Genomic DNA, 15,410 nt, shown 5'->3' with positions numbered 1-15,410 from the left:
TTAATAAAAAGAAAATAATTAAATTACCAATTTAACCCAAAAAAATAAAAAATAATTATATTAATTTTTAATTGTCAAAAATTAAATTGTTACTTTTTATTTCTTTTGGCTTACTTTTACAATATTACCCTTTTATAATAATTTTTTGTTTGGACATTAATAAAAAGAAAATAATTAAATTACCAATTTAACCCTAAAAATAAAAAAAATTATATTAATTTTTAATTGTAAAAAATTGTATGCAAACTACCAAGTGTGCAAATGGTGCTTGTAAAAAAATTAATATAATTTTTTATTTTCTAGGGTGAAATTGGTAATTTAATTATTTTCTTTTTATTAATGTCAAAACAAAAAAATTATTATAAAAGGGTAATACTGTAAAAGTAAGCCAAAAGAAATAAAAAGTAACGGTAGGGGTATCAATACTTTAACGACATGGATGTTTTGAGACATTTTTAACAATATATGGACTAAACAGACACTAATCTTAAAATATAGGGACTAAATAAGCTTTTACCCTATAAAGTTGTGTAGTTGAAGAGATTTAAAAAGTAACTCTCTTAAAGCCTATTATTTAAAAGCATGCTCGTATTAAAATAATAATAATAATAAGGACGCCCACACTACAAAAGGATTCTTAGGTACGATCATCCTTTTTTTTTTAATTGTGTATACGCACTTAAACCATGCGGTTTAAGATGTTCAATGGACTATAAAGACGTATGATTTAAGATAGTTAAAAACTAATTCTTTTGAACCCGATAGTTTAAAAGTCTGTCCGCATAAAAAAAATGAGGGTGTAGGCACAAGAAAATTATTAATATATAATTATTCTCAGGTGCAGGCATCCTATTTTTTTTTTTAATGCGGACATGCTTTTAAACAATGCGGTTTAAGAGAGTTATTTTTGAATGAAATATAAAACCGTGCAATTTAAGAGAATTAAAAACTAACTCTCTTAAAGCCCATGATTTAAAAGAATGATCATATAGAAAAAATAAAATAAAATGAGGGCGCTCACACTAGAGAATGACTAATATATAAGCATTCTTAGATAAAGGGCACCATATATATATATATATATATAATAGTTTTCTGGTCATGGATTTTAAAGTGCGGGAAAGTCTGGGAAAGTTTTAAAACCACACGGTTTTAAAGGCTTACAGTTTTAAGCTTTTAAAACCATGCGGTTTTAAAACTTTCCTGCATTTTTCCGCACTTTAAAATTTCGGACTGGAACATTTATATATATATATATATTTATTTATTTATTTATTTATGCAGACACGGTCTTAAACCGTGCTGTTTAAAAGAGTTGTTTAAGAGAGTTATTTTTTAATAAATTATAAAGGCGTGTTGTTTAAGAGAGTTAAAAAACTAACTCTCTTAAACCCAGTGGTTTAAAAGCATGTCCGAATAAAAAAATAAGGGCACCCACACTAGAGAATGACTAATATATAATCATTATTAGGTGTGAACACCTTTTTTTTTTTAAATGCGGACATGCTATAAAGTAATGCTGCTTAAGAGTTAAAAACTAACTCTCTTAAGCCTTATGGTTTAAAAGAATGTTCGCATGAAAAAAATTAAAAATAAACCGAAACTGAAAAGTCCAGTTCTGTTCAAATTTTTTTATTTATTTCGATTTGGTTTTTTTGAGGCTAAAAACCCAAATATATAAAAACCGAGCCAAACCATTTGGTTTAGTTCGGATTTTGGATGAAAAGTTATAAAACTTGAATCAAACTAATAATATCGTTCGGATCCTTGTCGTTTATAAAATTTTGGTATGGCCCAATGTTTAGGAAATGCTTGCATATAGAAATTCTGTTGTGGCCTAATATTTTTTGCAAACTTTGTAAAAGGGTCCTTGATCAAAATCAATAGGGCAAGATATCCCGGTCCCTAGGTTTTGGAAAATTAAATTATAGCATAGAAACTTATCTTACTTTATTTATATTTTGTGCTAAAAGCTTTGATATTAAAGCAGTGACAATGATGTTGAAAATTATTCATTTTAGTCCAAAATTCTTGCAAGTTTTTTTAGTACAAATCAGTAAATTATTTTAATTTTCTTTATTATACATTGATTATAGTAGGCCTTGTGTGAAGGTTAACCTGAACTGAAAATCTGATTTGTTAATCCGAACCATTAAGCAAATAGTTACTAAAAAACCGAAACCAAACCCAATAAGCAAACTATTACAAAAAAACCGAATCAAATTGAACTATCGGTTTTAGTTAGGGTTTTATTTTCCTTAAAGACTGAACGGTTTGTTTTTTGAATTTCGGACTTGAACTGAACCAAAACCAAAAATTTATTCCGAAACCGAACCGAATTGAACCGATGCCCACCCCGACCCTCATTAGAGAAGTACTATATTATTGGTTCATGAAAATGTGGTGGGATTAATCATTTTTTTCAATCTTTTTGTTCTTGTGTTTGTTTGTCCTTTTTTTTTCCTGCCTATTCAGTTTGTTTGACATGCTACTATGAATTTTACAACAATTTAGGCTTTTTCTAAATACTTTTCTACACTGATATATATTATAGAATTACTTAAATTCATCTTATATTTTCATTAGTGTGAGAGTATCCTGTTGGAATAATTGACTAAAGAGTGAAGATATAGTTTGAGTGATCCACATGTTGAAATTTAAAATTTTCTTGCTCAAAATGCTAATGCTTTTCTAAAATATAAATTCAGTGTTAGACATGCTACGTGGTTTCTGTATCTTTTATTTTATAACCGCTCTTTTTGTAATTAGACATGTTATGATTCCTGTAACGGGAACGATCCATTCTGTACCCTAATTTCTCTATTATTGTTTCGTTTCTTTTATTATTAATAAATGCCTCCTTTGAGAGGCCCGCTTATTAAAAAAAAAAAACCTTTATTGTGATGAGTAATGGACAGGAACACCTGCAAGAATTTCATTATTTTCTTATTAAACGACAGCAATAATTTAAATTCAAGGCCATAGCCTTGGCGGTCTCGCTGAGGGTGGGCCATTTTCCCACCCTGTATATAACTTATAATTAATGGCCCACCCTGTATATAACTTATAATTAATTCAGTTACATATGCATGAGAGATAGCGGTGGCCTAGGATTGTCTAAGATCTTTAAAATCCCGATAGGACATAAATATGGATCAAATTCTTTCCTACTTTTATATTTGGAATAAAAAATATTAAGACTCATTATCATCTTTTCATCCTTAATCACCAAACTATGGGTTAGACTTCCGTGTTCGGACTTGCTCTCTAAGTATCTTCACCATGTTGTAAACCATATGTCCACACAACTCCCCACATACATATCTCTTGAAGTATATGTTGAAAATAAAAATTATCTAGAGTCTTTAGGCATCTTAAACTGTTATATTGAACCTCATAAAACCATTGGTACTGACCACATTAGGATTTTGTCAAACTTCATTGAGTATATCTATCATGGTTAGAAAGTATAGTGTATTTTTATAAATTCTTGAAAGCATCTGTCATATGGTTTGGAAACAGCTAAGTAATGTATTATTTTCGCTTCACAATATGTGTTAAAGAAATATTCTCATATTGTATGAGAGTATATAATTCTAACGCTAAGCTAAATATGATATTAGCCAAACTATTTGTAGAGCTTGAAACGCACTAATATTATTAGCCAAACCATCAGGTACAGAGTTGTCCTCAAGATAAATATGAGAGTAATGAAACTCTATTTTTCGAATTTATTAATTAATTGTAAGCAATTCGGACAATCTGATATATTAAAAAAAATGAGGGTGCTCACTCCTGAGAACGGTTAGTTAGTATATGTGATTATCTAGAAATGTAAGAAAGGGACGCTCAAGTAAAGGAGAAAGAAATCGGGTTCTCACTGTGCTAAGCAGTTAAAAAATGAATAAAAAATATATATAACCAGCTTCATATGAAACGAAAAACAATTTCAAATAGTTAATTAAAAAAAGTAATTAGCATCTGCACCGCTTAGGACTTAGAAAATCGTATCTGATTAATCATACATTTTTTTAATGATTCAGAAAAAAAAATCATTTCACGTTTAACACGTAAAAGATCCTTAAGAGACGAGATAATAATTTAGGGAAAAAAAAATCCTATGAAAACCATTTAATAATTGTCTGAACTGAAATTTGGCCTATCACGGTATATACAATACGCATACAGGCTAAACTTGAGTGCTGTATTTAGCGCATTCTAATTTACCCAATTATTAGAGTTAAGTTTAGATATCTTAGAATTCCCTATAAAAAATGTTAGATATTGAGATATATTCAGTTTCTTATGTTTCACATTAATCATAATCAATTTCCACGTATCCATATTTGTATCTGAGTCGCAGATAGAATAATTCCTCGTACAATAAAAATTACAAATAACGTAATTAAAAAAAAAAGATGCAATAAGTAACACATGGTAAGCAACTTTATTCCCTAGTGGTGGGTTGGTGACTTGGCGTTTTACATTTTAATGTAGAGGGCACTTTGATTTCTCACGTGTGGTGGGTTGGTGACTTGGCGTTTTCAATCTTAATGTAAAGGGCACTTTGATTTCTCACGTACTCAATTTTTAATTTCCCTCTTCTATAAAATATGGGTTGATAAATAGATCTAGACAAATATTAATATGAATGTATATATCTCTTAGGTATGAGGTAGAGGTATCGCTTCTATTTTTCACAAATTTTTAATTTTTTTTCGATATACGTCTGTGTTGTTCTTTATATATATAATTCAAACTCCCACTAGATCTAGATCCTAGATAGTAATCTAGTTGTAGATTGTAACAACTTCAAGAAAAATAACATAACAATTCTTCAAAAATGTCATATGATATGTCATACTTCTTAGGATACTAAGAGCACTATATTGTTTCGTAACTTCGTAAATATGGCATTACCGATATTAATTAAGTTTTTGTTGTGATCATAATATGTTACAAACTGCTAAAATTAATGAATGTCATCGTAATCTGACACAAATTGTCAAATTAAGTCCATACTTGAGAAGTCATAAAGATTAAGAATTTAGATGTTACTACGCCATAAGGTGAGAATGCTAACTTTGGCCTGTGTGATCACGTTTCTGCATGTATATGCATCTGGCTAAAATAATTTTTTCTACGATTTCGTTAAGATTTCACAGCAAAGCAAATATCAAATAACAAAAATCCACGCAACAATAATCGAGGAAGTTGTCAATATCTGAATTCATATTATAGAACAAATACGATGTTTGTTTCTTGATAAAATCTATACAAGCACTTGAATCATATGAACTTTTGCATCAACACTTCAATTTCCCCCTCAAATTAAGCTTAAGTCATTAATCAATGGCAGCCTATCCTATCTCTTACTCCTTTTCTCATTCTGTTTTTGCAATATCATTTTTCATTCTTTGTCTCTCTAGTATCTCTTCAACAGATCTTACTCACTAATAACAATGTTGTTGTTGAATTTGTTGGCAATGCCTGTTCCATTAAGGCCAGGAACAAGGACTATCTTACTTAAAGGGATTACTCAAAAAGGTCTATATTGAGTTCAAGCAGTGTCTTCCTCCACTCAGCATGCTATCTTAGACTATCTCTCTTCCAAAACTTTCCATTCACCTGTTTCTCCCTTTTGCACTATGTCTAGTAATTCTGTGTCAAATAGTTCTAATTCTGTCTCTTTCATCATGTGTTTCATTTGAATAAAGATATCTATACTCCAGTTGCAATGCAAGTCTCTTCATTGTCAGTCAATGTTGATTTACGTTACAAAAGACTTGGTCATCCAGCTGGTCATGCACTTAAGTGTGTTTTAAAATCTTGCAATCCATCTGCTGATGTTAATGAAATTCATAAACTCAGTTTTTGTAATGCTTGTCAATATGGCAAAAATATCTTCAACATTTTAATTCTATTGATACCAAAACTACTGAACCATTACAACTTCTTTATATAGATCTCTAGGGACTTTCTTCTACTACATCCACACAAGGTTACGCTTACTATTTGTTTATCTTAGATGACTACAACAGATTCACTTGGATCTTTCCATTAACTGCTAAGTTTGATGCTCTTTCTGTCTTTATCACATTCAAAACCTTTATAGAATACCATTTGAACAAAAAAAATTAAATCAGTACAAACATATTGGGGAGAAGAGTTCAAGTCTTTTTCTTTATTACTTTTATCCTTTGGAATTCATTTTAGACACCCTGTCCACATATTCATCATCAAAATGGTAGGATTGAAAGAAAACATAAACACATTGTTGATATTGGTCTTACCTTGTTAGCTCAAGCCAAATTACCCTTGATTTTCTGGTGGAATGCATTTCACACAGCTGCTTATCTCATCAATCGATTACCTACACCTGTGCTTAAAAATCAATCACCTTACTTTAAAATTTTTCAACAACAACCATATTATAATATGTTCAGAGTTTTTGGCTGCTCTTGTTTTCTCTATTTGCAACCCTATAACAAACACAAGCTAGAGTTTAGAATAGGAAGATGCATTTTTATTGGCTATAGTTCACATCACAAAGGGTATCAGTGTTTACATTCATCAGGCAGGGTGTATGTGTCCAATCATGTTGTGTTTAATAAGCAATCTTTTCTTTATCAGTCAGGTGTTGATTTCTTTTTTGTTCAAGAGTCTTGTTCATCTGAGTCATTCTCTACTTCTCAATCCAGAGATGCTATTTCACATTCTATGATACAGCCTTTGTCAGCAGCTTCTATAGTAAGTAATCCCTCAGTTCATTTGCCTTCACAGGTAACTGCTACCTCCTCTTCTTATATTGATCCATCTGATCATTCATCAACTTCTCCTCACTCACAGTCAACCTCATCTAATCACAGACACAACTCCTCACAACATTCTTCTCCACCTCATAATCCTCCACCATCTCAGCCACCTGGTCATCCAATGATTACTAAGTCTAAGGCTGGTATATTCAAACCAAAAACATATTTAGCTGCATTACTTTCTGCTCCCACAGAACCAATATATGTAAAACAAGCCTTAGCATATCCAAAGTGGTTTCACGCCATGAAAGAAGAGTTTAACTCTTTACAAGCCAACAAGACATGGACTCTAGTTCAACCTTCTTCCCCTGTAAAAGTCATAGAAAATAAATGGGTATTCAGGATCAAATATAACCCAGATGGCTCTATTTCTAAATACAAGGCTGGACTTGTAGCCAAGGATTTTGCTCAAACTCCAGGTGTGGATTACAATGAGACCTTCAGTCTGGTTGTTAAAGCTTCAACCATTAGAATTATCCTTAGCTTGGTTGTAATGCAGGAGTGGATTATTAGACAGGTTGATGTTAATAATGCATTCCTTAATGGTTTTCTTGAAGAGGATGTATATATGTCACAACTTGAAGGTTTTATTTATGCATCTAAGCCTCATCATGTGTGCAAACTTACAAAGGCTCTTTATGGCTTAAAACATGCAACTAGGGCCTGATTTGATAGATTTAAAACAACTATGGTGTATCAGTGGCATTTTGTTAATAGCATATCAGACACATCCTTATTCTACAAGTGGCATAATGGTCACATTCTTTTGGTGTTGGTTTATGTTGATGATATTATTATTACTGGTTCAAATTCTTCTCTAGTTCTTTAAGTCATTTCTGATATGCCGCAAACTTTTACACTTAAAGATTTAGGAAAGTTGAACTATTTTCTAGGCATTCAAGTAACCAAAACAGAGAAAGGTATTCATTTATCTCAGGCCAAATATATTGCAGACTTGTTAGCCAAGAATAACATGGATAAATGATGCCTATATCCTACACCTATGGCTACCTCCCATCATCTTACATAGAATTCAGGGGCTATTGTTGATAATGCTTCTTAGTATAGAAGTCTAATTGGAGCACTTCAATATATTACTCTTACTAAACCAGAGATTGCTTTTCCTGTTAATAAACTAAGTTAGTTTATTTCCAATCATTCTCCTGATCATTGGCAGGCCTGTAAGAGATTGTTGAATTACCTCAAAGGGACCATTCACTTTGGCTTAGAATTCTATAACTATGGTAGTTTGCAGCTCAATTGTTTTACTGATGCAGATTGGTGACAAGGATGACAGAAAATCTGTAACTGGGTATGCTGTTTTCTTGGGTCCAAATTTGGTTTCTTGGTTATCAAAGAAACAACATGTTGTTTCTAGGTCCAGTACAGAGTCTGAATATAGAGCCTTAGCTTCAGCAACCTCAGAAATTCTATGGATTCAAGCCTTACTCTTTAAATTGCATATCAAATCAAATGTCATTCTTTTTTTATGGTGTGATAATCAAGGAGCCATTGCTTTAGCAAACAATCCAGTTTATCATGCCAAAACCAAGCATGCTGAACTGGATATTCATTTCATTCGAGAAAAGGTATTGGCTAAGCAAATTGATATCTGCTATGTTCTGAGTGTTGATCAAACAGCATGCATTTTTACAAAGGCCTTATCTTATGGTCATTTTCATTATCTGAGATGGAAGCTTAATGTTCTTCCTGGAACATTTCGCTTAAGGGGGGATGTTAGAGAGTATGTTGATGCTAATGTTAATATACGATCTACGGAGCATTCTTAAATAAGCCTGATTACAGAGGATGCACAATAAGCTTGATGGTCTCCCTTGCAGCTGAGTATGTTATAATCATAAGTTAGTTATGCTGAGCTGGCAATATTGTTGTAACGGTTTAGTAACCACTAGCTCAATGTGTGAGTGTGTGTATAGAGTTTCTAGAAGTATCTAGCAAGAAGATTCTCGTTTGTATTCATTCAAGTATAAATAGCAGCTTAGATTCATTTTATGTACAACCGTTTTAATAAATAAAAGTGAAATAATTTTCCTTCATTTTCTTGATCTTTTTCTCAGTAACCAAACACATTTCTAGCTCATTTTCAGCTCATTTCAACATTGGGTGGAAAATTCTCGTATTGCTTGGTACCTCTATTATCACTTGAGGCGCAAAATCAATCAAAATCAACTTTGGTACTAATAGAGTTGTTTTAGGTTTTTGGGTGATTTTTACTCCCTTGGTTGCGAGAATTCCTAAAACCGTCTACTTTCTTACACTTGAAGCAATTAGTGTAGGAAACTAAAGAATCGAGGTACTTGATAGCTCTTCATCAGGAACTAAAGAGGGCAATGTTATTATTGATTCAGGTACTACATTGACACTTTTGCCACAAGTGTTTAGCTCAGAATTAGTGTCAGTAGTCTCAAGTTTGATCAATGCAGTACCCATTAAAGACCCTAACGAGTTGCTAGATCTTTGTTACAATTTTTCTTCTGATTTTAATATTCCAGAGATCACTGTACATTTTACTGGTGCATATGTGAAGTTAAGTCCTTTGAACACTTTCACTAGGGTTAGCAGAGAACTTGTTTGCTTAATATTTAAAGGATTTGATCAAAGTCTTGCTATATATGGTAAGTTGATGCAGATGAATTTCTTGGTTGGCTATGACACTGAAAAGCAGACGGTGTCGTTTAAGCAAATTGATTGCACCAACCAATGATATGAACTATTTTCAATTCTATACAAAACATTGACTTGTCATTTTGTAATTTCTATTTTACATATGTATTTGATTACTTAATTATGTAATTGATTTTTTTTAATACTGATTACACATCAGATTATTGTATTGCACATATATTTACAACTGCTATTATAGTAGATATTACACTGATATTTACAATCAGATATATATAATTGGGACTTACATTATTATAGCAGATTTTGCACTGATATTTACAATCAGATATACACAATTGGGACTTACATTATTACATAAATTCAATGAAGTATATGTCCAGATAAATGACCCTCATAGACGAGGGATGTTTCTGCTCCATTCGCATTTCGCAATGGAGAAAGACTTATAAATATTTTAGCCCCCACAATTCTTTTGTGGAGACTTGAATTGCTGCCCTCACAACCACTTCGCCCAAAGGCCTAGTTATGTAATTGAAATTTGAAACCTTTCAATAAGGCTCGTTTTCAAAGTCGCTCTTTATAAATTATACAAGCACATGCGCTCTCTCTTTTTTTTTTTTTTAATATTCAACGTGTTTGTAAAATTTGACCTTGGAGATATATGTTAAGGATTTTGCTATGTTACATTGAATGTACCATACACAACTAACAAGAACCACACAATTATGTGGGTCCCACAATTTATGTGGTTCTTGTTGGTTGTGTATGGTACATTCAATGTAACATAAAGGCTCCCATATGTTAATGTTTAAGTTATGTAGTCCGTAATGACGCGATTAATTAACTAATATAGTGTAAGGACATCACATGCTTAACCCCAGACGTTATTTTTATTGTCATCAATTTTCTAACCTATTTCCCTAGGCAATATTGCAAGCTTTGTGGAGAGATTTAGACACTGTTTCTATCTTCAAATGCATTTCACATGCATATTTATTAAGGTCTAAAAGAATTACATAACGAAAATCAGATAAAACATTGACTAATTTAATTTTCTCTGTGGACAGCATTCTTGATCATTAGTCAGGCTGAATTATTTGGCTAATTACGTGCAAATGCAATTATAGCTAGATAATTAAGCTGACTTTCTATGGATGCGCTTAATTTTCTGTAACATCTGACATCTCAAATTGTTTTCTGGTCCAGTTAATTAGAGTTCTTTTTAATTTTTACATATTTAGTTTTCAGACCGTGTCCATTATGATTGAAATTAACACACAATTTAGAATATTTTCCCTTATCATAAAATAATTGAGTTTTTTCTCCTCGTGACGAATTCTTTTACTCGCCTGTGCCAGAATTCTAATTTAGTTCTCTTGAGGACTAGAATTTTTATTATTTCACATAAAGACCATTCAACATATACGGACATATAAATGCTACAGTGATATCTACGCTGGGTAATGAAATCAGTTAAGGGAAAAGAAAATCATTTTCGATTGTTCTTCGTATGAAAACCGAGGGAAAAATTGTAATTGAGTTTGCCACAACATTTTTTATTTATTTTTTCCTGCCATCCGTGATTAACACAAAATTGCTTTCAGAATTGTTCCGTTTGATTGACCAGCCCCCAATTGAAGACCTTATTCATCGATTTAAACTCAATTTGTTACAATAATAGCAGCCTTTATGATTTACTCCTAAATCACGGTACATTACAGCCGGGCGGATGTGAAGTTGACTACTTGAACTTTTACAAAAACACTTAGGGTGTGTGTTCATGCTTCAATTTCATTGGTGCAAATGACCCTGCAATTTACATATATTGATGCAGGCCAATTTCATTTTTTGTTATTATTTATTTATTTATTTATTTTTTAACAAAGGCACGCAGGCTACTACAATAGTGAAAATCGGACTTAGAAATTGAGTCATAAGAAAGCTGCTCTTTATCTCCATAGCTAGACGTTGATTTCATGCATGCCAATTTTTTGATTGGCTATGACATTGAGAATTATAAGGTTGCCCTTCAAAGAATTAGCAGATATATGAAATGATTGCAAGCAATCAAGCTTACAATTCCCAGCCTCTTCGTGCTCTCTCTACACACACCCCATTACAAAGAGAAACTACGAACTAGCTTACATATATATAGCGCTTATAATAAATTATTCGGTTACATATGCATTGGATATAGGGAAGCTATTAGCCAATCTTGGATTAGCTGTTGTGTGGAGCTGATTTATCCTCAACAAAGAGCACTCTGTAGAAAGAAGTGACACCATTATCAGTTTTCAGGTGGAGGAATGGTTGAAGTTGCTGATACCACTTAGCTGACTTGAACTTCTTGAGGCAGAACATGATATACTCTTATACCAGTTTCTTCAAAGATTTTCTTTAGCTCCAAGACTAATCTAGATCTTCTCTTAATTTTCTCCCGGTAATTCGATGTGAGTGATGTAAAGACCCATTATCATCTTCTCATCCCTAATATGCTTCACCTCCACACTGTGGGTTGGACTCCACTGTTGGGGCCTAAACTCCAAGTAGCTTCCGTAAAATAAAAAGAAAACTTAATATAGTAAACCATGTGTTAACACATTATCTGCCTTTTGAAGTTTATAGCGAATATAAATTATGGAAATCATGATCTAGCGATGCATGCACGCATTGAAGGTTTTAGTTGAAAGAGTTGACTTATGAAGGTTTTAGTTGAAAGATTTTACTTACTTTTTAATACGAGATTTTATATGCAAAATCTTTTCCATTGGCGTGAAAACATCAATGGCGAACTCCACAGCATCCTCTACTGCGCTTCTGTAAAAATTGCTGATGGGTTTGGTAGCCAGAACTGAATTTGGATAAAATATCTTCTCATTGTCATATCTCAAAAAAATGGTTGTCATAATGTGCATCTCCTCAACGACCATCTGCGATATAAAATGCGTCAAGCAAATTTGCTCGATCAATATTACAAATTTAATCACATGTATACACGTTAGAAAGATGACTGAGTAATTATTACCTGTGCTCCATCAATGATGCATCGATCACCAACATCAAATGGCTGTGTCACAAATAAAAATATGATGGCTTCAAATACATTCTTGGCAGTTTTACCGAATAAGAACACTGCAAGTACAACTTGGGATAAAATAAGTAGCAGAGCTTTAGCGGTTAATAAACCCACTATAAGCAACCACACAATGATGATCAGAACCATCACAGTCCCCGTAAAAAGCTTGTTCAACTCTTGCATGGCTTCTTTGGAATTATTTAAGTAATGTGCCAGAGATTTCCGTTGCTTGTAAACATTTACCTGCAAAAACCAAGTGCATCATAACAATGGTTTAATTACTAAAAATTAAATTACCGGCACATATGGAAACGCTCCAATTGTTTGATGAATTGCCCAAACTACAATCGATTATTTGTTTGTTTTTTTTTCTTTTGTTATGAGATACGTCTATCCATTCTTTGTTTTAAGTAATGTGTGTTTTTCACACTAATGACTTAAGAAAGTGAATTTAAAAAATAACTACATGATTTATGATGCGTATGCACATCACACTAATCAATTCACAAAGTGTGTTACATACAAAATTTTTGAGATTCAAAGAATGTGCTGTTATTTCATCAAAGATAATTGTAAAGAGTAATGCAAATTAAAATTGCTTTCATAACTCAAAGCTGGTTAATTGCTTCCTATAAATAGCAATCAATTCTTTGTAATCTATTCACGAATTCACAGAGAAATGGAATGGAAAGAACAGCTAATTTGAAATTTGTCTGTTATTGGTTATTATCATTATGCCTCTTTAGCTTTTGTTCTTTTGGATTCTTTGCTTGCATGTATTGGATACTTCCCAATTTGATCCACGATAATTTATTAATTTGTTAAATTCTCCTTACGATCTTAATACATAAGCATATGGGCAAAAAGCCTATCGACCATATAGCTTTTGGTTATTTTAAATATTATTGACTTTCTAATTTTATAATGGCACCCATACGGTCGGGTATGGTATACAGTAAGTTCTTACCAAATGTCCAAATTTGTAATTGACAAAAAGTCATGGGCACAGTTTACAAAAGAACTTACCACCCAGTTCTTAACATCTGACCTCTTGACCCTTCCAGTTTCTGCCACTCCCAACCGCCGCATGATTTCGTCCACCTCTTCCTTTATAAAGAACCGCAAGAGGTCATCCTTTTCCATATAACTGGTCATTGCCAACGCAAAAAAACAGTAGGCATGGGAAGTCTGAGACCATAATTCTAGAAGTGAAAAATAGAACAAAATGCATGTGGGTGGAAATTTTAGCAGTTTTTAAGTACCCTCACATTTTGTCAGGTCGGGCAACGTTCCGAAAAATCTGAAGAGCAGCAGCCTCTGCTTCGCTTTCGCTTCCAATATTCTTGTTTTGGTCACCACCAAGTACATCATACTCATAGTCATCAAGTTCATTTGAGACAATGGACAGCTTTTTACTGCTAATGTGATTTATTAACTTTTCCATGGTCCATGCGGTAATTTTCTTCATCTTTTTACGCTTTCCTCTAACATGATGAATCGTCTCCTCCTCCTTTTGATTTCCAGTTTCATTCTCCATATTCGTGCGGCCTACTCTTTCAGTGAGCCGTATTAGTGGTGGACCCGAACTAGTGAAAATAACATACTCATCAAACAAGGCTTCTTGAATCTGGTCGAAGAATCTCTTTGATAATCTTGAAGCAACCAGTAACTTAAATGAGTAAGTCTTAACCATCCACAGAACAGTCCCGATAAGACAAGCAACAAGAACCTCTTGTAATATAGTTTATAATCTTTTTAGTCTCTTTTGATCTCTACACTCCACAGTCGTCAAACAACAAACACCAAGACAAAAGAACAAAAGCAAACCAAATAAAGGCCTCAACACTCCTCCTCAAACCATCCAAGTAATACAGAACCATAAGCTTTAGCTTGAAGTTTTTTTTCAATCAAGCAAATTAAAGCAATCATCAACCATTTAGTCACCAATCGACCACAAAAGATTACTGTTGGCTGAAAGGTGAATTCAAACACCTTTGCCAGCAAACGACAGCGTTTCCAGTAGTGTTCAGAAGCTTTAAGTGATCACGTGAGAAGCACAGCCAATCCTTGTTTCGAAACGGCAACACATGAGTTCGTTTTGGATATGCTCAACTTAAGTGAAGTCACGGGTTCTTCACGTGATGGTTAGCTGAAGCTGAGTTCGTTAAATAACAGACTCAGAGTACACGTGTCAAGGAGCTGTGCAATCTGGGTTGTTAGAGCTGTTACAAGACTGGTATATAAGCTGCAGCCTTCTGGTTTGGAGATCATCGTGCGTGATAGAGATTGAGGGAAGTCTGAGAGGAAGTGTCTTACTTGTTCTTGTTCTTAGAATCTCTGTAACAAACTTCTTGAATCATTCAATAAAGCTGTCTGAGGAATTCACTCGTGGATGTAAGCCATTAATGGCTGAACCACGTTAAAGCTTGTGCTCTGTTTTGTGTGATTGGTTTTCTTGCTGTTTTTGGTTTCTAAGTTTGTAATCAATCCTTTTTGTTACGAGTCTTATTGGGTTTAGTTGATTCTCTGAAGTTGATCTAAGCTGATATTGCATCTTGATTAATCTTGGCTGAGAATCTTGGGAGGATCTGGTTCTTCATAAAAGCAAAGCTAAAGAACCAGATTTGCAACAATTACCAATACCAATACAAGCCATTTCCACAACTTTAACTCCCATATCAAATGGTTTTTCAATTTGTTCACAGTTATAAGCTAGCAATTAACAACCCCATTACGCTCACAAATGCGATCAACTCAATCACAGTCAAAATTTTCTTTACCTTACCACCCTTTTTATGCGTCTTTTCCTTCTGCTTCTTCTTCTCCTCATTGTGTCCTGGATTCACCAATCTCGGAATACGTGGTGGTGAATT

At 33.1% G+C, this 15,410-nt stretch overlaps 2 protein-coding genes across 2 annotated transcripts; both read right to left on the bottom strand.

Moving 5' to 3' along the window:
- Positions 1 to 11,429: 11,429 nt before the first annotated feature.
- Positions 11,430 to 12,775, bottom strand: LOC107177749 (mechanosensitive ion channel protein 5-like). The gene is made up of 2 exons (XM_025101620.2): positions 12,487 to 12,775; positions 11,430 to 12,391 (listed from the first exon to the last, which is right to left on the bottom strand). The coding sequence occupies exons 1-2, from the start codon at positions 12,718 to 12,720 to the stop codon at positions 12,188 to 12,190; spliced, it is 438 nt and encodes a 145-aa protein (XP_024957388.1). The 5' UTR covers positions 12,721 to 12,775; the 3' UTR covers positions 11,430 to 12,187.
- A 653-nt stretch (positions 12,776 to 13,428) lies between these two features.
- On the bottom strand, positions 13,429 to 14,496 carry LOC112498864 (mechanosensitive ion channel protein 9-like). The gene is made up of 2 exons (XM_025100638.2): positions 13,806 to 14,496; positions 13,429 to 13,684 (listed from the first exon to the last, which is right to left on the bottom strand). Exons 1-2 carry the CDS (start codon positions 14,228 to 14,230, stop codon positions 13,501 to 13,503), a joined length of 609 nt encoding a protein of 202 aa, XP_024956406.1. The 5' UTR covers positions 14,231 to 14,496; the 3' UTR covers positions 13,429 to 13,500.
- Positions 14,497 to 15,410: the final 914 nt, after the last annotated feature.

This window comes from Citrus sinensis, chromosome 4 (assembly GCF_022201045.2).
Source record: "Citrus sinensis cultivar Valencia sweet orange chromosome 4, DVS_A1.0, whole genome shotgun sequence".
Classification (NCBI taxonomy): domain Eukaryota; kingdom Viridiplantae; phylum Streptophyta; class Magnoliopsida; order Sapindales; family Rutaceae; genus Citrus; species Citrus sinensis.
This window is presented reverse-complemented; position numbering and strand designations above follow the sequence as displayed.

Coding starts and splice junctions, on each gene's coding strand:
- LOC107177749 (XM_025101620.2), bottom strand. CDS start 12,720: ATGCAAGAGTTGAACAAGCTTTTTACGGGGACTGTGATGGTTCTGATC. Junction 12,392..12,486: donor GCATCATTGATGGAGCACAG/GTAATAATTACT, acceptor TTTATATCGCAG/ATGGTCGTTGAGGAGATGCA.
- LOC112498864 (XM_025100638.2), bottom strand. CDS start 14,230: ATGGTTAAGACTTACTCATTTAAGTTACTGGTTGCTTCAAGATTATCA. Junction 13,685..13,805: donor GTTGCCCGACCTGACAAAAT/GTGAGGGTACTT, acceptor GGCAATGACCAG/TTATATGGAAAAGGATGACC.